The 20272-nt window shown below is 41.9% G+C and overlaps 1 protein-coding gene across 2 annotated transcripts in view; it reads left to right on the forward strand.

Moving 5' to 3' along the window:
- The first annotated feature begins 2372 nt into the window (after window positions 1–2372).
- Window positions 2373–20272, forward strand: part of acss2l (acyl-CoA synthetase short chain family member 2 like) — a 55494-nt gene continuing 37594 nt past the window's right edge. For both annotated transcript variants that reach the window (XM_072259081.1, XM_072259090.1), the window contains exons 1-3: window positions 2373–2476; window positions 8501–8696; window positions 13144–13235. In XM_072259081.1, the coding sequence (XP_072115182.1) occupies window positions 2446–2476; window positions 8501–8696; window positions 13144–13235 (319 nt within the window). In that variant the 5' untranslated portion in view covers window positions 2373–2445. The remainder of the gene's footprint in view (window positions 2477–8500; window positions 8697–13143; window positions 13236–20272) is intronic.

Raw genomic sequence — 20272 nt, forward strand, 5'->3', positions numbered from 1 at the left:
AGTGGAAACCCACTCACACAGACTTATACTTCACCAATAACTGCCACCACCACACCTCCCAATGTAGTTCCTTCTACTTTGATTAACCGTGCGAAAACTATTTCGGACCCAATAGTCTCCCCGAGGATATAAGACGATTACCTACTGGCTACAAGGTGAAGGCAATCAATCAGGCCCTTAAGAGGGCTGTGGAGAAACCAGGAAACCTAACAATGAGGAGTATCATGTTGCTACCACCTGTCTTCCCTATATTTCCATGGTTTCTGGAAGGACTGCCAGAATCCTGAAGAAATACTGGATTAAGGCCATCCACAAATCCATAAGGAAGCTCAATTCACAGCTTACGCAGGTCAAAGATGACCTGAGACTCAGGATGGTTGGTGGTTACAGGATTCCCTGTGAAAGCAGAGTAGTGTATATCAGCCAGGCTGGAGAAATTGGTGGGAGAAAATTGTATTTGCAAAGGCCATAGGATTACTTTGACAGCACAAAACTACCGTGCCATTCCAACGGCTTTTGGGACTGCCTGGTGAAGGAAGCCATTGAAATAAAACTGGAGGAAAAGAATTTTAACAAAGATGAAGGTCTCGCTCTAAGTGAGAACTTGAATTCGATTGTAAATAAGGTGGGACTAACCAACCAGGAGGGATGGATGACAGAGGTATAAATACCACCTGTCTAGACATGCCCAGGCATCATCCCTGATGAAGATGGCAGAGTTTGTCATCGAAATGATGGTTAAAATGGATACCTGTACCTGGCTGGAAGCCCAGGAAGAGTTTATTTGTCATATACACTGGGAAGGCAGTAAATGTTGTTTCATAGACATTATTCTTAAAGGGTATTAGGGGGTAGTGGAGGTATAATTTTGTCCATCTGTACTGATCACCCCATCCTTGACTAAGCTGTTCCACCATGAACATGATCTGTTATGAGCCAACATCATGCTTTCAGATCAGGTCATGCATAGCACATACCTCCGCCACACTGCTCAGTTATGTTTCTGGGGTACAGGGGCTAGTGACCCTTGTGCCTATTCTATGTACTTGCTACGAGTTTACATATGACTTTTTATAATTGCTGAGCAGCAGTGAACCATCTGATTGGCCTGTCAGAATTCTCTTTGGGAACTAGTTGACTTGATCAGCACTTCTGATCTGGCTATTGTTCACAATTGCACGTAATATATATAAAAAAAACTACTATTTCTTATGGATTTCAAAGATGTTGAATACAAGTTGAGCTCAAAAAGCATTTGTCTCCCATAAACTGGGAGACATTCTCTGGAATATTCAGGAAAGCGTATGTAGAAGATACCGGTCTGAAGAACCTATTAGCACATTAGAGGTCTGAACAACATTATTACAGGAGTGCTCAAATACAATAATATTGGTCAGACCACCAATGTGTCTGAACACATTTCACTAGTGTCCCAATCTTTAGAGAAAAGAGATTGTGTTAAATTTATTCAACACAGAGAACGGTAGGTATTGGGGATGAATTGCAGGAGAAGTGATGGAAGAAGATACAACAGGAGTATTTAGACAAGCATATGAAATGGAAAGGGAATGGACGGTTATAGACCAAGTGCAGGCAGATGTACCGTTTAAATTGCCGTCATTGTGGGCTGAAGGATCTACTTGTGCTGGAATGTTCTAGGTTGTAAATGGTGGAATGATTAATGGGATCCACCTGAGAGAAGACATTGGTGTGATGGGCTGAATGGCCTCCTGCGCTGAAAGGAACAATGAAAACTGTCTGAAGAGATTATCATTTCCTATTGACATATTAATGGCACAGTGTGATTTTGTTCCTGTTTCCCTTGCATCCACTCAATAGGAAAAGGGTGTGCTTTCTGTGGTTGCTCTTCAACAGCTCAACCCTGGGGCTAAGGCATTCTCATTGTCAACTCCAACCTTCCTTTTCTCTGCAACTTATACCGTTTCCAAACCAATGGCCTGAAAGAAGCGTTAATGGTTGTTTCGGTACAGATGCTGCCATGTCTAGAATCTTCTATTTTTTATTCTATTTGTTGTTTGAAACTGGGGCAGAGCATTAGTGCTCCCGGGAAAGTGCGCAGCCGATGCAAACAGAAAGTGAAGAAGAACGTTCAGAATTTGTATTTACCAGCGTTGAGAGTTCCACTAAAACCTCTCCCTTGCTATTTAACGGGACATTTACTATTGTTTGCACAATTGTCGGTAGCCTTTGTGAGGTGAACGTTCTAGTCGACTGACAGTACAGGATTGGAGGGGAGGAGTTTGAAGGAGGTGGTTTCCAGCCGTGCTAGGGGTTGATTCTCCAAGGAGCCGAGTCCAGTCTTTAACTGGAGCGCTTCCCCCAACAATGACGTCTGAAGGAGTTTCGGGAAATGAGATACTTTACCACCCCGACCGGAGGCTCCATCCGAAAGCTCATATACCCGACATCGAAACGTACAAACGGATGCATAAAAAATCAGTTGAAAACCCAGAAGGTAGAGTATATTGAGGAAACGAGTGAAGAAATCCAATTATGCGTAGGTATTTCTCTTTATATTTCGTGAGTGTATGCCCCACTCACACTGCACCATCGCGGAGTTTCCAGGTGAGGCTGTTTCAGTTTGTGTCCTTGATTTTCTGATTTGTTATACGACTAAATCGGCAAACTTAGTTCACAGTGCGGATAGCACTTCATAGAATCATATCTCTTACAATCGATTTTTTTTGTTCGTTAGCATGGCAAAGCAAATTCTCCAATATTTCGAAGGTTTTTTCTAATCGCTATACTTTTCAATCTACGGCATAGGAAAATAAGAAAAAATAAAGAGCAGAATGCCATTCGGCCCCTTTGAGGCTGGCGACAAGATCGGTGCTAGTCCTGAACCCCACCATCATTTTACCGCATCGTCCATTCCTCTAATTTCGTTAATATCCAGAAATATATCGATAGATGTTCCAGCAACAGAGCCTCGACAGCAGTACAGGAGAGGGAATGATGAAAATTCACAATCCTCTGAATGAAAGTCTTTGTCAGCTTTTCCGTCCTAAGTGGTGAGCCTGGTATATGGAGACGCCTCCCTCAGATTACAGCAACCTCCCCATGTCTGCCCTTCATCTGGAGCAACAACCTGTTGGACATACTGTGGGTGAGCAGCATCCGTTATGGGGATGGGGGGGGGGGAAATGGAATTGCTCAGTCTCCCCTCCCAGTACTGATGAAGGATTTTGAGCTGAAACGACAACAATTCTTCCCCAGCATTCCTGATCGACCCACTGAGATCTTCAAGCAGGCTGTCTGTTGCTCCAGATTTCAGTACTTGAAGTCTCTTGTCTTTATCTGGTATCAATGAGTTCAGTCTTCAAAAGTGTAATGGACAGACCACCAGCCTACTCAGGAGAGGATCTGCTGTCCCAGGAATCAGTCCAGTGAACTCTTACTACTCTGTAACAACTAAACTAAATGTTCATTAATAACCAAAAAAAAGCCTCATTGCTTTTATTTGGCAACCAACCTATATTAGCACTAGTCTCATCACAGGGAAATTTACAACGACCAATTAACCTACTAACTTGTACATCTTTGGACTGTGGGAGGAAACCAGAGCATCTGGAAGAAACCCATGCAGCCACAGGGAGAACATGCAAAATCCTTCTCAATGGTGCCGGAATTGAACTTGGAACTCAGGAATGCCCTGAGATGTAAAGGTGTTGTGCTAGCCGCTATGCTTTTGTGGTGTTCCCTTCACTGGCAATGATACTAAAGCTGCAATAAGGTACAGCAGTGGGCACGAGGACTTCTGTGTCAGTTCCAGCTTCAGTTTGTATGTAAACTTGCCCATATTTCTAACAGGAAAGACCATAAGAAACAGGGGGAAATTAGGCCATTCGGTCCATCAAGTCTACTCTGCCATACTATCATGGCTGATTTATTAACTTTCTCAACCCGATTCTCCTGCCTTCTCATCGTAACATGTGATGCCATTTCCATGTACGGCCCTCCGTTGGTCAGGGTCGACCGTGGATATTGCATCCTAGCTGTCTACCTGAGATATGCGAGCCAGGGCAGTCCGATATGGAGATCAAGCTGCTGCCCATTCTGCAGGCACACCCTCTCCATGCAGCTGATGATTCCAAAGAGACCGATACAGTTTGGCACCAGCAGAATTGTAGGAGTTGCCAGTCAGTGTTGAACTTGATGTTGGACTGCCTTAGGGACTCGCTCTGTACTTTATCTCGGGGTTTTCTCCTGAAGCTTTGGCCATGTGTCAGTATACTGTAGTGCAAGGCAGTGGAGATTTGAGATCAGAGTTCTTCTGCTAGGTGAACTACCAACTACAGCTGACAAGCCCTGTCAGCTCGAAGCAATGGGATTTAAGGCACCAGTAACCCACTTTTTCCCCTTCTCCTGTCAGTAGAAATGGTTTCACTGGGCTTAGTAACTAAGCCACACATGAAGGCCAAGAGCTGGACTTGGCTATTTAAGATGCCAAATTCATCTTAAAGATTCACAGGCTACTTCAGATGCACGCCATTGGGAGCATTTAATAAGTAGTGGAAGCTTATCCCGACTACCTCCCTCGGCTTTGACAGCCTTAAGGAACCAATGCCCTTACTAATCAAGAACATATCAACCTCCAAGTTAAATATACCCCATGATTTGGACCCTACAGCTATATGTGGAAATTAATTCCATAGATTCACCACCCTCCTGCTAAAGAAATTCCTCCTCATCTCTGTTCTACAGGAACATCCTTCTATTCTAAGGCTGTGCCCTCTGGTCCTCGACTCTCCCACTACTTTTCAGTCACAGTTAACCTCACTCTACATTTAGAATGCTTCTTCTTTGGGATGATCCGATAATGCGTCTTCTGGACTGCTCTAAGTAGCTCCAGCCATTGCTGTTCCATTGTCATCCCTACTAGTGTCCCCTTCCAATCTACCTTGGCCAGGTCCTCTCTCAATCCTCCGTAGATCGCCTTTCTCTACTGTAATACATCCAATTTTTATTTATTTTCTAGAGATACGAGGTACAGGCCCTTCCCCTAATCACAGGGCAACTTACAATGACCAATTAACCTACTAACTGGTATGTCTTTTGATTGTGTGAGGAAATATGAGCACCCAGAGGAAACCTACATGCCTACAGAAGGATGTACAAACTTCTTATAGAGGACGATGGAATGGAGCTCCAAACTCCGGAATGCCCCAAGCTGTAATAGCGTATCAAACTGCAGGGTGAATTCTATTATATTATGATCACTGCTTCCTAAGAGTTCCTTTACGTTAAGTTCCCTAATCAAATCTACTTCATTACACAGCACCCAATCCAGAATTGCCCTTTCCCTTGTGGGTTCAACCAGAAAGTGCTCCAAAAAGCCCTCTCATAGGCATTCTACAAATTCCTTCTCTTGAGATTCTGCACCAACCTGATTTTCCCAGTCTACCTGCATATTGAAATCCTCAATTACCATCATAACATAGTCCTTTCCCAATGCATTTTCCATCTCCCTTTCTAATTTGTACCCCCCATCCTACCTACTTTTGAGAGTCCTGTATATTAACTGCCATCAGGGTCATTTTATCCTTGTAGTTTCTACAACTTCTTATCCCATGTCACTTCTTTCTAAGGATTTGATTTAATTTTTGACCAATAAAGCTATCCTACCACCCCACCCCCCAGCATACTTGCCTGTCCTTTCGATACAATCCGTATCCTTCAATGCTCCCAACTATAATCATCTATCAGTAATGCCCATAACATCACATCTGCCAATTTCTAACTGTGCTACAAGATGAAGTACCTTATTACATATACTGTGTGCATTCAAAAGGAACAGCTTCACTACTGCATTCATCACCCTTTTCAATTTTGTCTTCATGTCGCCTGAAGTTAAATTCTTAACCCTTACTAAATTTTTGTCTTATTCTTTGTTTTGGAGACTTCCATCACTTCTTCTGTACTCTCCTTCCCTTTTATCTTATCCATACTTTTCCAGGCTGTTGAACACCTTCCCCCCCACCCCTAAAGCTCTATCCACAGCTCTAGTTATGCGATTCACCAGGACCATGGTCCCAGCATAGTTCAGGTGGAACCTGTCCCATCAGAACAGCTCCCTCCTTCCCCAGTACTGGCCCCAATGTCCCACAAATTCAAACCCATTACTCCCTCACCAACCTTTGAGCCATGCTTTTGCTCTCTGATCTTATTAATCCTGTGCCAATTTACACATGTGGCTTATGTAACAATTTAGAGATAATTATCTTTATGGTCCTGTGTTTTAATTTATTCACTAGCTGCTCAAGTTCCCTCAGAGAATTGTGAGAATTGTGTCTATTCCCCTGACTATATTAACCCCAATTACAGCAACATTTCTTTTCTCTCCCCCTCTTGAATGGCCTCTTGAACCATGGTGGCATGGTTCAGTTGCTCATCCTTCCTACGGTCCCCACCTTCATCCTCACATGGAGCAACAATCTCAGACCTGTTGGGCAAGTTCAAGGGCTGAAGCTCCTTCAGATCCTTGCTGTTTCCAATCCTGGCCATGAACCTGGCTCCAGTTCCCACACTCATTCTTGGGAACACCTTATTTAAAGCAATGACCTCTCACTTCTAGATTCTTTCACAGGAGAAGACAGAGTTATAGTAGGCAGCTGTCGATCCCAGGGGATCATGGGGTTGCTCCTCTGGCAGACAGTGTCCTCTCCAGAGCGCAAGCCTGGGCAGGAAGATTTGAAGAACCAGCTGTTGCCCATGCAGTGGGCTCCCCCTCTCCATATCACTGATGTAGTCCAAGGGAAGGGCAAGCACTAATAACAGCTTGGCACCACTGTCGTTGCAGTAGTTGCCAGAGTGAAGTTGTAAACAACATCAAACTGTCTTAGGGACCCCAGCTCCGGATTTCTTCCTCGGGGTTTATTCCCGAAGCCTTTCCCATGGGTGGGTATGGCCGCAAGGCAGCGGAAGTTTAAAATCAGAGTTTTCCTTCTCCTAGGCAGGCTGCCGTCCGAGGCTGACGAGCCCCACCTGCCCAGAGCAACTGGTTTTCAGGCACCAGTGGCCCAGCTTTGCCCCTTCTCTTGTCAGTAAAAACAATTCCGCTGGGCCTAGTAGCTCAGCCGCACGTGAAGGCCAAGAGTTGGACTTGGTTGTCCGAGGCTGTTAGAGTCAATCGCCATTTGGAGTACTTTATAGGTAGTGGAAGCTTATCCCCACTATCATCCCCGGCTATGGCAACCTTAGGATCCAGACAGATTTATAAACCCACCACATTAAGACCCTTCAGGATCTTGTACATCAAGTTACAATACTCTCCAATCTTCAGAACTATTCAAGCCTTGCCTGTCCAGCCTTTCCTCGTAAGACAACCAGTCCATTCCATGTATTCATTGTGTTTCAGGATTTAAATTAAAGAATTGTTGCAAGATGTTAGGGAATTCTTTGCTGGATTAATTGTTTAATTGAAATTTGAGATTGATAGTTATTTGTCTGCAACAGGTATTGAAAAATAAGACAAAGATGGTTGTACAAAGCTGGCTCAGCCATGACCTGCAGAACAGCCAAATGATTTCTGCTCCACATTCTTGTTTCATAATGAAGAAATAAATTTTAAATTGTAAATTTATTAGTGGTTATTTTACCTTCTGAACTAAATATGAAACCAATTAAAAACCCTGGTGCTGTAAACAAGTGCTGATGAAAGCAGTCTCATCTGTAACATTAACTGTTTTTCTTTCCACAGATGTTGCCTGCCCTGATTGGATTTCCACCATTTTCTATTTTCAGTTTTTATGGTTTCTACACACATTTGTCTAGCCAGTGGGACGATGCCCCACCATCTTACCACTAACAATTCATTACACATAATTTGCAGGGTTTCGGCCTGAAACATTGACAATTTCTCCCTCCCTGTGATAAACCATGTATATATGTTGTAACTCGGTTGCCTGTCTGGACACACCCCTCTGCTGACTGCCCCTGTGGCTCCTCCCACAGAGTCCTGTATAAAGGTGTTCGCTTTGCCCCTCCCCCTCAGTCCGGGGGCAGACACTCACTGTGGAGGTCATATTGTACAGTGAATAAAAGCCTTTCAGTATTTTACCAAACCTCAGTCTTTTGGAGTAATTGAAGGTGCTTCATTCCCCCACCTCCAAACAGGTGCTACTTGGCCCTCTAAGTTCCTCCAGCAGATGGTTGCTCTAGATTCCAGCATCTGTATTGTCTTCTGTCTCCTTTACACAGGTCTAGTAGCTTAATTTGCTAATAACTGCCCCATTAGGCCATTTCTCCCCTACCTCTGACATCCCCTTGGTTCTACACATCTCTTCCCCATACCTTCCCTCCTACTTAAAACCTATAGGCATCTTTCTCTCTCCCAGTTCTGATGAAGGGTCACAGACCCAAAGCATCAATCATTTTTCCTCCGCTGATGCCGCCTGACCTACTGATTTCTGCCAGCATTTTCTGTTTTGACAAAGTATGTTCTAATATTTATAGATTTTCTTATTTTTTTTTCTGATAGAATTCTGGGGTGAGCTTGTGCAAGAGTTTTACTGGAACAGCCCTCCCACAGGTGCAATCCTAGATTATAATTTTGATGTGACAAAGGGGAACGTGTATGTGAATTTCATGAAGGGAGCAACCACAAACATCTGCTACAATCTTCTGGATAGAAAAACACAAGAAACTGATCAGGGAGAGAAAATAGCTTATTACTGGTAATCAATTATTTGTCATTCATCCTTCCCTCCACACACCTATTTTATTAAAGATTGATTGCCCATCAAACATGACTTGGTGTGCAGTAGATGGTGGATGTTTTAAACAAAGATTTAATTTGTATCCTAGTAAAACTAATTAGGTAAGAAGTGATTCTGTGTCTGCAGTAATTTTGTTGTTTCGGGAAATAATTCAAGAAAATGAATCCTCCTTTCCCACCGTTGGCTTCTAATGACATTAATGTTGCAGTTTGGTTCAAAAGTAGCCAGTTACTTACGGCACTTCATTGAAGTTCTTCATCAAAGAGAATAGTGGGGGATGCAAAAATAAAGGAAAATATTGTGAATTCTAATGAAGTTAAATTTGTTCTACACGCAGTAACGTGCAAAATTTCTTTGTGTCAGGGAATTTTGTTTCAAATTTTGTTACCCTAACCCTTGATTGATTGAATGTGACTCAGGTGATTAGAATGGAATTGGTCTTTTAATTAGCATTGCAATTGTGGATGGTGTATACAAGTTTGGGCTGGACATGTTCAGGAAGCAAAACAAAGGGTAGAAATTCATTCCATATTCTAAACCTCATGCAACCTTTTAAAGGATGAACCTTTAGAACAGAGATGAGGAAGAATTTATTAATGCAGAGGGTGGTCAGTCTGTGGGTTTCCTTGCCGCAGATGGCTCGGGAAAGGAAGTCATTGGATATATTTAAAGTGGATGTTGATAGGTTCTTGATTAGTAAGGGCATCAAAGGTTAGAGGGAGAAGGCAGAGGAATGCCATGGCACTTACTGATAGAGCCATACTTAGACCCATTTGCTGATGGAGTTTTATATTCTGGTATAGGCAAGTCAAATCATGAGGAAGTATTGATACAATATGCATGGTTAAGAATATTTTAATGAATAGGTTTGACTTTTTCATAGGAGAACATAGAATACAATGGAAATCTGATTTCACTGTATCTTGTTACATGTGACAATAATAAACCAATACCAATAAGCAGATACTGTTGCTTATTGTGCAGTGAGCCAGGCAGAATCCATACGATTGCTTGCTGCATCTTTCAGCCTTGTTTCTTTGTGTTGAAGGCAGTGCAGCATTATGACATAACTTTGACCTGCCCTCTCTTCACTATGACCAATTTGACTGGATCAAGGAATATTTGTTAATTGTTGCGACATAGAAGGATGCTAATTGTCCTATTGGCCCATGCTAGCTCTGAGCAATCTCTTCAGTCACATTCCCCTTCTCCTGGTTCCTTACATGTTCAGAATTCTTCCCTGAGTTTTTTCCCATTAGCCATAAATGACCATACCAATTAACTTAAGAACCCATATTTGGGATGCGGCGGGAACCAGAGATTGTGAGTTCTGATTGCTGGCATGTGCCTAATATTTTACTCATCCTGCTGTGTGTATCTGAAATCTATACAATTGCTCATATGTAAGTAATGAAAAAAAATCAAACACACTTCCTCAGAGTTTGCTTTTCTTTCAAATATTTGGCTTATCACAGAAATGATTTTTAGTTTCATTACTTCTTGCTGAATTTGGCTATTCGACCATGCAACCTGTCCATAAGGGGATATTTAATGAAAGGTATATGGTCATTTTAGCTTTTGCTATTATAAGTGGTATTAATCATTTTAAGTTGATTTCCTGTCATTTTTACAAAGGAAGAAAATTATTGTCAGCAGTGCTACCACAGAATAAAATAAATCCAGAAAATTAAATAGAGGTTTATCGACCAAGTGCCATTTGAATAGAAGGATTTGCATAAAATTCTCTAGAAATGAATAATGTGAATAATGCAATAAATGCATTTGAAGTCATTGGAGAGTTATACAGTGCATTTGAATTTTTAGCCCTTGGGAACCAGTGGTGAACTCTTCCTGACCTTGGGAGCTTAGTAATATTATGTTGTTGGTCTATTATACTTTCTGCCAGAATAGGTATTGCAGCAGTTCAGTTTCCTAATTTACTGAAATCTGGTTATTATATTTCTCATCACGAGACATCTTTATCTGCTTTAATAGAACGAAGAGCTGTGTTGCCTTTTAAGAACAAAGCTATGGCGATGAAAGGCAAGCCTTTATGGTTTTACAAGAGACAGCATGAACAAGTAGTGAAACACTTAAAAAGAATGATCCTATGTTAAAACATTTATGATATGTCTTAATATATCAATATCATCACAGCAATGGAACAATGTTATAAAGACTGTTAAAGCAGATGCATGTATTAATACGGTATAGCTTGAAAATCTGAGTATAATGTAATCCGGAAAAAAACTGCAGATGCTGGAAATCTGAAATGAAAATAGAACAATCTGAAAATACTCTGCAGTCAAACAGCATTTGTGGAAAGATAAATAGGTAACAATCTCAGCTCAATCTGGAATGTTTATTCTGTTAATCTCTGCATTAGTATTGCCTGACCTGTTATCCTGTATTAATAAGGAAGCGTAGTGAATAGTTAAGTCAAAAAAGAACAATCCTAGTTACAAATGGATGGAAGTGTAGATTGTGAGGGTCACAGCACTAATTTAGATAGATATGGTAAATTGGAAGCATAACAGATAAACTGTTAAATCCACTTAGAACAGAAATATGTTACTTGAGACAAATGAGTTAACATTAAGAGAGAGTACAAAGGAGCATATCAGATTGGAAGAATCAGTGCTTCATTGTGAAAGAATGTTTGTGCTGTTGGATGGAGAGAAAGTAAGAAATAAAAGGGAAGGTTTTGCATCTCTCGTGGTTGCATGGGAAAATGCCTTGAGTGTGGGAGTAGGTACAGGTGAAGATCGACGAGTGAACCAGAAAGTCACAGAGAGAAAAAATCCTTCAGAATAATAAAAATTGGGAGAGGAGAAAGTTGCATCTGTTTCTGGCATTAGAGCAAATCTGGCAGAAATTCCACCTCTACTTACCTCTTAGCAGGTATGAGCTGTTGAAAGTGGCGGTGGTAAAGTGAAGACAATGGGAAGACTTTCCTTCCTCTGTGGGAGAAAAAGGGTGAACATAAACAATAACATCCTCCGGTGCCTCACTGGCACATTGAACGGCACCTTGCCATTTCTTTAGCGTTTGTCTGTTTTACGAAGCCAAGTTGCTCACTCAATGCACAACCCAGCACGAATGGAAAGTGTGCAAGGAGCCGGCCGGCCGGATTCAAACCCAGGACCACGCACCCTGAAGTCCAGTGCGGATGCCATTACACCACCAGCCAGCTTAACACAGGTGTATGGAAATGCAATTGACATTGTTGTAAGTGGGAAGAATAAGAATGAGAAGAATTGAATTAAGGCAGGAAGAAAGGTGTGTTGTGGGGCAGGAGCATGCTGAATCTGTGTGTCTAGCAGGACATGTGGATCTTGGGGCGAAGACTCCAGCAGGCTCTGGGGGTTGAGGTTGGAAGTTACATAGGGAAAATCAGCACAAGCACCAGTCAGTTACGACCTTGGAGAAAATGGCCAGATGTTCAGCAGGCAGGCCATGCTTTGCAGAGAGGTATGAGGCCAGATTCAATACTATTAGATTAAAGTGGTCCTTTCATCCTGCTCCTGACTACTTTTCAATAGATTTTTTCTGAAAGCACCAAATTCAGTCTCTGTTGAGGAAAGGTTTAGTAAGGAAAGAGATGCCTACTCGATTGAACTTTCTAGCAATGTACTGTAAATTCTTAAGCATACACAGGAATAGTGGCCATTTGGATGTTCAGGAGAGCTCAAACCCTGCAGATCTAAACCTCAAACCAAGCTCCACTTTCCTTTCCTATTAGATTTCTATCTGTACTTCACATTGTACTTTTGCAAATGGGTTATTCGTCTGTCTTTGTTCATGTATGTGTTATTTCAAAGATTATATTGTATTTCTTTATTTTTCCTGTAAATGCCTGCAAGAAAATGAACCTCAAGGTAGTATATGGTAGCATATCTATACTTTGATAACAAATTTACTTTGAACTTTGAACCTGCAGCCCTTTGTTGCCTCCACCTATCCTCTTCCAGCCTCTGTTGCTACTTCCCTTCTATATCTGTCTATCATGCTTCCTCACCTGGATCCACCAATCACTTGCCAGCTCTTGTCCCACTCCTCGCCCTCACCTCTTTATACTGGTTAACTCCCCTCTGTCTTTCAGATCAGATGAAGGGTCTTGACCCAAAATGTTTACTGTCCATTTCCCTCCACAGATGCTGCCTGACCTGATGAGTTCCTTTCGCAGTTTGCACATTGTTTCAGGTTCCAGCATTTGCAATGGCTTGTATCTCGAAACCTAAAACCATCAGTTTGGATAAAGAGATGGGTTGGTGGGAAGGGAGAGAAGGCAGTGGGATAGAAGGAGGATAGAAGTCAGAGTGCATAGAATGTAGAGTTTTATTGATTGATCATGTTAATGATGGAACTTTATCACTAATCCAATGATTTTAACCGATTATTTCAGGGAAGGGAATGAACCTCATGACTGCTCCGCCATCACCTACTCCCAGCTCTTAACTGAAGTCTGCAAGTTTGCCAATGTCCTGCGGAGTTTAGGTGAATAACTCTTTTATCTAGACAGCTGTAGAGAGTTCATAACTTATTCATGTAAGTGGAGAGTGCTATTATTCTAACGTTTAGGGAACCCAACTATCCTAGTGTGTGGAGAACCTGCACATCCAGTGTTTGGGTGGTATTGTTATCCCAGTATACAGTGAGCTCTGTTACTCCAGTCTGTTGTAAACTCTGTTAGTCCAATCTTCTGTGAGCTCTGGCTGCTCCTTTGTGAAGAGCTCTGTTAATCCAAATTCAAGTTCATTATCATATGCAAACATACCAAGGGAATAAATGCTATTCAAATCGGCTTTTTGCAGCAGCAGCAGAGGCATAATGTTCACAAAATGCTGGAGGAACTCAGCAGGTCAGGCAGCATCTCTGGCTTCATCCCCTTTTCTTTCCAGTCCTGATGAAGAGTCTCCAGCTGAAACATCGATTGTTTATTCATTTCCATAGATGCTGCCTGACCCGTTGATTTCCTCCAGCATTTTGTGTGTGTTGCTCTATATTTACAGCATCTGCAGAATCTCTTGTGTTTGTAATGCTATTCCAATATGTAGGGAACTTCATTAATCCACTGTTTGGAGTACTATATTAAAGCAAAGTATGGCAGACTCTGTTGTGATGAGATACTGTATGTGGGACTTCAAATGAATGAGATAGAGGGATGTTTCATATTAGATTAAAAATAAAATTTGCAAAGCAGTTTCACAATTCGGGGAGCATCGAGCATTTACTTCAGCAGGGAGCAGGTGTGGCATTATAAGGGACAGTACCAAGAGGATCAGATTAAATGTGTTCCATTTGAATGCCAAAACCCTGGATGAATTATTGTCAGGGGTGAAGACAAGCAGATTTCATGTGACGGTTGAAGGGTGAGCAAAGTTGGAAATGAGAAACTGCAGGGGACATCCGAAAGGAAAGATGAGGGATGAATAGGAAGCCATATGGCTATGATAGTAAAAGACTTGCTAAAGATGGAGGGGAGGAAAGATCTGCAGAGAAAATCAATGTATTAATGTTGTAAAGGTGGAGCCCCAATATGACAAAACACTACCGAGTGTTTAAAAGTGCTACAAATGGACCACTTGGATCCTGTGAATGGACAAGAATATGAGGATGAAATATAATTTGGTTATCAAATAAGGTTGAAAAAGGGAAAAAATTAATATTTTTAAAAGGACAGAGATCAGAAAATACTGTTAGAACTTGAGAGACATTATACATGAATTACAGAAAAATAAGACAAATATTGGAATCAAGAGGAACTCAAATGGTATATTGGCTTTCATTATGAATGGATTGTAATATATGGGTAAAGAAGTCCTTCTGCAGTTATACAAGGCTTTAATGTGACCATAGTGTTGGCGCGTGGCCAAGTGGTTAAGGCGTTCGTCTAATGATTTGAAGGTCACTAGTTCAAGCCTTGGCTGAGGCAGTGTGTGTGTCCTTGAGCAAGGCACTTAACCACACATTGCTCTGCGACGACACTGGTGCCAAGCTGTATGGGTCCTAGTGTCCTTCCCTTGGGCAACATCAGTGGCGTGGAGAGGGGAGACTTGAAGCATGGGCAACTGCTGGTCTTCCATACAACCTTGCCCACGAGACTAACGGATGCCTATTAAAAAATGTGACCACACATGGGGAACTCAGTACAGTTTTAGTCTCTTAACATAAGGAAGGATTAACTTGCATTAGCTGAGCGCAACAAGTTAGACAGACTCTGAAAAATGACTCTATCCTCCTAGGAGCGATTCCATCAGGACTGTGCTGCTTTGAGTTTAGATGAATAAAAGGTGATCTAATGAAAAAGTTCTTTGGAGGCTTGATGGATGATGGGATGCAGATATGATTGTGCACTATTAGATACGGTATGTTGGTAAGAATGTGATTAGAACCTTCAGTAAAAAGTTGGTAAGACACTCAGGTTACTTTCATCCTGGTGAGGCGTGGTTCCATGGATGGGAAAGACAAGAAATATGGGTCACAGACAAGGAGTCAGGCATTTAGAATGGATGTAAGAAGAGATTCCTTCACTCAAGTGTTAATGAATCTTTGGTTTCAAATGTTGAGATATATTCAGAGCAGGGATTGATTTTTTTTGGATGTGAGGAGAATCAAGATAATTTGCAATAGGACAGGAAAGTGCATCTAATGATCAGATATGATTTTATTTTATAGCAGAACAAGCTGGAGAAGAAACGTATTACTCCTACTACCTTTCATGCTGTTTCATAATTCTGAATGTCTCTCACTATTTCATGAAGTAAGGTGATTATCACTCCAACCCACATCTTAATTAATTTTACTTTATTTAAATGTAGTGACTAGAGTTACCAAATTAAACTTGAATTAAATGTCCAATGAACCAGCTGTTGCAAATATTATATAACATAAAGTAAAGGCTTTTTATGCCTCAGACATTTTTTTCAAAGAATAAAAATTAACTATTATTACAGAATGAACTTAATTACAGCTGTTGTATTGTGACTGTGCTGGCTGAAACCCCACAGTGTAGTTTCCAGAGTAATTAGGACTAGAAGAAGACCATTTTATTTACATGGCACTTTTGAGTGAATGCATACCTGTTCACACTGTTGGAATTCTCTCACAAGAAGGTTATAATGCTATATATTAAAAAAACACTTGCACTTGCTTAGAGTTTTCAGGCATTATTTGTACTTCACCTACACAACCTATTCCCCTGTCTGTCTTCCACTCCTCACCACATTTCTGGAGGCTGACGGGTCTCTTACAGCTCATCACTCCCACTGCCACCATAGACAGGAAAATCCTATCGGGGTTGAACCCTACACCTGTGCCTTGGCGTCTTGGTTTGATGCAAAAATAGGGTTGGACAAGGTCAGGTTGAACTCCTGCCCTGGTCCAACCATGTTGATAAGGAAGCTCATCAATGCCTCTACTTCCTTAGGAGGCTAAAAAGATTTGGAATGTTCCCATCAACTCTAACCAAGTTTTACCGATGCCCCAGAGAAAGCATTCTGTATGTGTGTGTAATGCTTTCATGTGGCAACTGCTCTGCGTGAGACTACAAGAAACTCGGAGAGTTGTGAACACTCCTCACTGCCTCAGTAAAGCAGTCAGCATAAGCAAAGACCCCATCCATCCAGGATATAGTCCTTTCTCCCCTCTTCCATCAGGCAGAAGATATAAAAATGTGAGAGCATGTGCCACCAGGCTCAAGGACAGTTTCTATTCCACTGTTGTCAGACACTTGATCAGACCTCTTGTACGATAAAATGGAACCTTGGCCTCACAATTTATCTTGTTATAATCTTGCACTTTATTTTTTAACTGTGCTGCCTTTTTAAGGTAGCTTTCACACTTTATTCTGCATTATTGTTGTTTTACCTTATACTGTAATGATTTGTATTATGTAATGATTTGATCTGCACGAACAGTATGAAAGAGTCTTTTCACTGTATCTTTTTACATGTGACAATACTAAACCAAAACCAATATCAATACATCATAGAACATAGAACATAGAAAACCCATAGCACAATACAGGCCCTTCAGCCCACAAAGCTGTGCTGAACATGTCCTTACCTTAGAAATTACCTAGGGTAACCCACAGCCCTCTATTTTTCTAAGCTCCATGTACCTATCCTGGAGTCTCTTAAAAGACCCTTCTGTATCTGCCTCCACCATAGTCGCCAGCAGCCCACTCTGCACACTCGCCACTCTCTGCATAAAAAACTTACCCCTGATATCTCCTCTGTACCTACTTCCAAGCACCTTAAAACTGTGCCCTCTCGTGCTAGCCATTTCAGCCCTGGGAAAAAGCCTTTGACTATCCACATAATCAATGCCTCTCATCATCTTATACACCTCTATCAGATCACCTCTCATCCTCCGACGCTCCCAAGGAGAAAAAGCCGAGTTCACTCAACCTATTCTCATAAGGCATGCTCCCCAATCCAGACAACATCCTTGCAAATCTTCTGGGCACCCTTTCTATAGTTTCCACATCCTTCCTGTAGTGAGGTGACCAGAACTGAGCACAGTCCTCCAAGTGGGGTCTGACCAAGGTCCTATATAGCTGTAACATTACCTGTTGCCTCTTAAACTCAATCCCATGGTTGATGAAGGATAATGCATCATATGCCTTTGTAACCACAGAGTCAACCTGCACAGTAGCTTTGAGTGTCCTATGGACTTGGACCCCAAGATCCCTCTGATCCTCCACACTGCTAGGAGTCTTACCGTTAACGCTATATTCTGCCATCATATTTGATCTACCAAAATGAACCACATCACACTTACCTGGGTTGAACTCTATCTGCTGGAACTCAGCAAAAGTGGATTCCAGATATCAGTGTGTTAAGCCACACTAACTATTTTCTAGAATAAATGAGAATGTTCGAGTCAATTTCTGATGAATTTCCAAAGTTATAACTCCATAAACTAGTAACCTACCTATAAATCTAAGAAGCGTTAAAGGTGCATAGTGCTAAATGCAAGAAGAGTTTGTTGAGTTCAAGGTGCAAGTAACCATATGGGATTATTGAAGTATGATAGTAAAAGAGACGTGCCTCAAACTGGGCAGAAATCAGTTCTGAATCCTCCTGGATACTAGAAGAATGAGAAAAAAGGAGGGGAGTGGCAATATTGTACAGAGAATGTGTAGTACTGGAGAGGAGAGATGTGTTAGAGTGAGCGACGGAGTAGTGTAGTGGTTAGTGTAACACTATTACAGCACCAGCAGCTCGGCTTGAACTCTGACACTGTCTGTATGCCCTTCCCATGACCATGTGGATTTCCTCCAGGTGCTCTGGTTTCCACCCACATTCCCATGGTTTAACAGGTTAATTGGTCACATGGGTGTAATTGGGCAGAATGGACTCATTGGGCTAGGAGGATCTTTTGCTGTGATGTATCTCTAAATTTTCCCAGGGAGAGTCTATCTGGTTAGAATTGTGAAGAAATAGAAGTATAATAACACAGCTGGGACTGCCCTATTACCAGCTAGCTAATGGGAAGGACAGGGAAGAATAAATATGCAGGGGAACTGCAGGGAAGCAAAATAAGAGTAAATGTAACAGGGGACTCCAACTATCCAAATATAACCTAAGGAATAAAGAGGAGCAGGAGCTTCTGAAATTCATTCAGGGCATCAGGTGGTTAGCAAAGGACCCAAAAGTGACATGAGGAACTTTTTTTCTCATGTAGTCAGCTGTTACTGCCTCAAATGCACTTCCAATAAAAGCAGTGGAGGCTCATTTAATTTTAGTGTTCAAAACGGATTTGGGTAACTACCTGAAAAGTAAGTATTTCTAGGGCTCTGAAGAGAATGAGGAGGATTGGAACTAGCTGGATTGTTCCAACACAGGGATGTTTGGACAGGCTAAGGGGCCTGTCTCTGTACTTGAATCATCTTGATAAATCTGTGTAGCCCTCCATTCCTCTCTTTTGATCTTTTGTTCAATGTCCTGGTATACAGCCCGCTGCAGGTACTCATTGTGGGTGTGAATTCCACAGGGTCTCCACCAAGAACGTGTGACGTGAATATTGGTGGTGCTTGGATACGAGGAAGGTTGATAAGGTCACAGAAACATGTAGATTCAGCTGGAATTGGCAGATTTAGTTTAATTCTGACAAGCACGAGGAGCTTGAGGAGATCTGATGCATCTTCAACAACTCTTGCAAATTTCTAGCTAGAGATGCACAGGGGAAAGTGTTCTCACTGGTATGGAGGCTCCAATGCACAGGATCACAAGAGACTGTAGACTCATTCAACTCCACTACAGGCCTAACTCTCCCCGCCATCATGGATATCATCAGTAGGTGGTGCCTCAAGAAGGAGAATGCATACCTTCCGAGACATGGAAGAGTCTGCAGAGAAGAGGCTGGAAGCCATTGATGCACCTTCAATTACTCCAAAAGACTATTTTATTCACAATAAAATAAGACTTCCAGCATGCTGAGGGTCTGCCCCTGGACTGAGGGGGAGGAGCAGGGCGAAATCACCTTTATTCAGGGGTCTGTGGGAGGAGCCACAGGGGCAGTCAGCAGAGGGGCGTGTCCAGACAGTTAACCCAGTTACAACATACATATATATATATATATATATATATATATATATATAGCACATGGCTGATGTGCCCCCTTCCCATTACTACCATCAGGGAGGAGGTACAGGAATCTAAAGACTCATACTCAATCATTTAGAAATATCTCCTTCTCTTCCATCAGCAGATTTCTGAATGGTCCATGAACCAGTGAACACTACCTATTAACATTTTGCACTATTTATTTATTTTATAATTTATAGCAGCTTTATATCTTTGCACTGTACTGCTGCTGCAAAACAACACATTTCACAACGTGCACTTAGTGGCCACTTAAAAGTACAACTGTACACCTGCTCTTTAATACAAATATTTATTCAGCTAATCATCTGGCAGCAATTATGTAGACATGGTCACGAAGTTCAGTTGTTGTTCACATGAAACATCAGAATGGGGAAGAAATGTGATCTAAGGGATAAATTTGTCCCAGTGAGGAAGATAAAGAATAGTAGGGTGAAGGAACCATGGGTGACAAGTGAGGTGGAAAATCTAGTCAGGTGGAAGAAGGCAGCATACATGAGGTTTAGGAAGCAAGGATCAGATGGGTCTATTGAGGAATATAGAGAAGCAAGAAAGGAGCTTAAGAAGGGGCTGAGAAGAGCAAGAGGGGGACATGAGAAGGTCTTGGCGAGTAGGGTAAAGGAAAACCCCAAGGCATTCTTCAATTATGTGAAGAAAAAAAGGATGACAGGAGTGAAGGTAGGACCGATTAGAGATAAAGGTGGGAAGATGTGCCTGGAGGCTGTGGAAGTGAGCGAGGTCCTCAATGAATACTTCTCTTCGGTATTCACCAATGAGAGGGAACTTGATGATGGTGAGGACAATATGAGTGAGGTTGATGTTCTGGAGCATGTTGATATTAAGGGAGAGGAGGTGCAGGAGTTGTTAAAATACATTAGGATGGATAAGTTCCCGGGGCCTGATGGAATATTCCCCAGGCTGCTC

This window comes from Mobula birostris, chromosome 1 (assembly GCF_030028105.1).
Source record: "Mobula birostris isolate sMobBir1 chromosome 1, sMobBir1.hap1, whole genome shotgun sequence".
NCBI lineage: Eukaryota > Metazoa > Chordata > Chondrichthyes > Myliobatiformes > Myliobatidae > Mobula > Mobula birostris.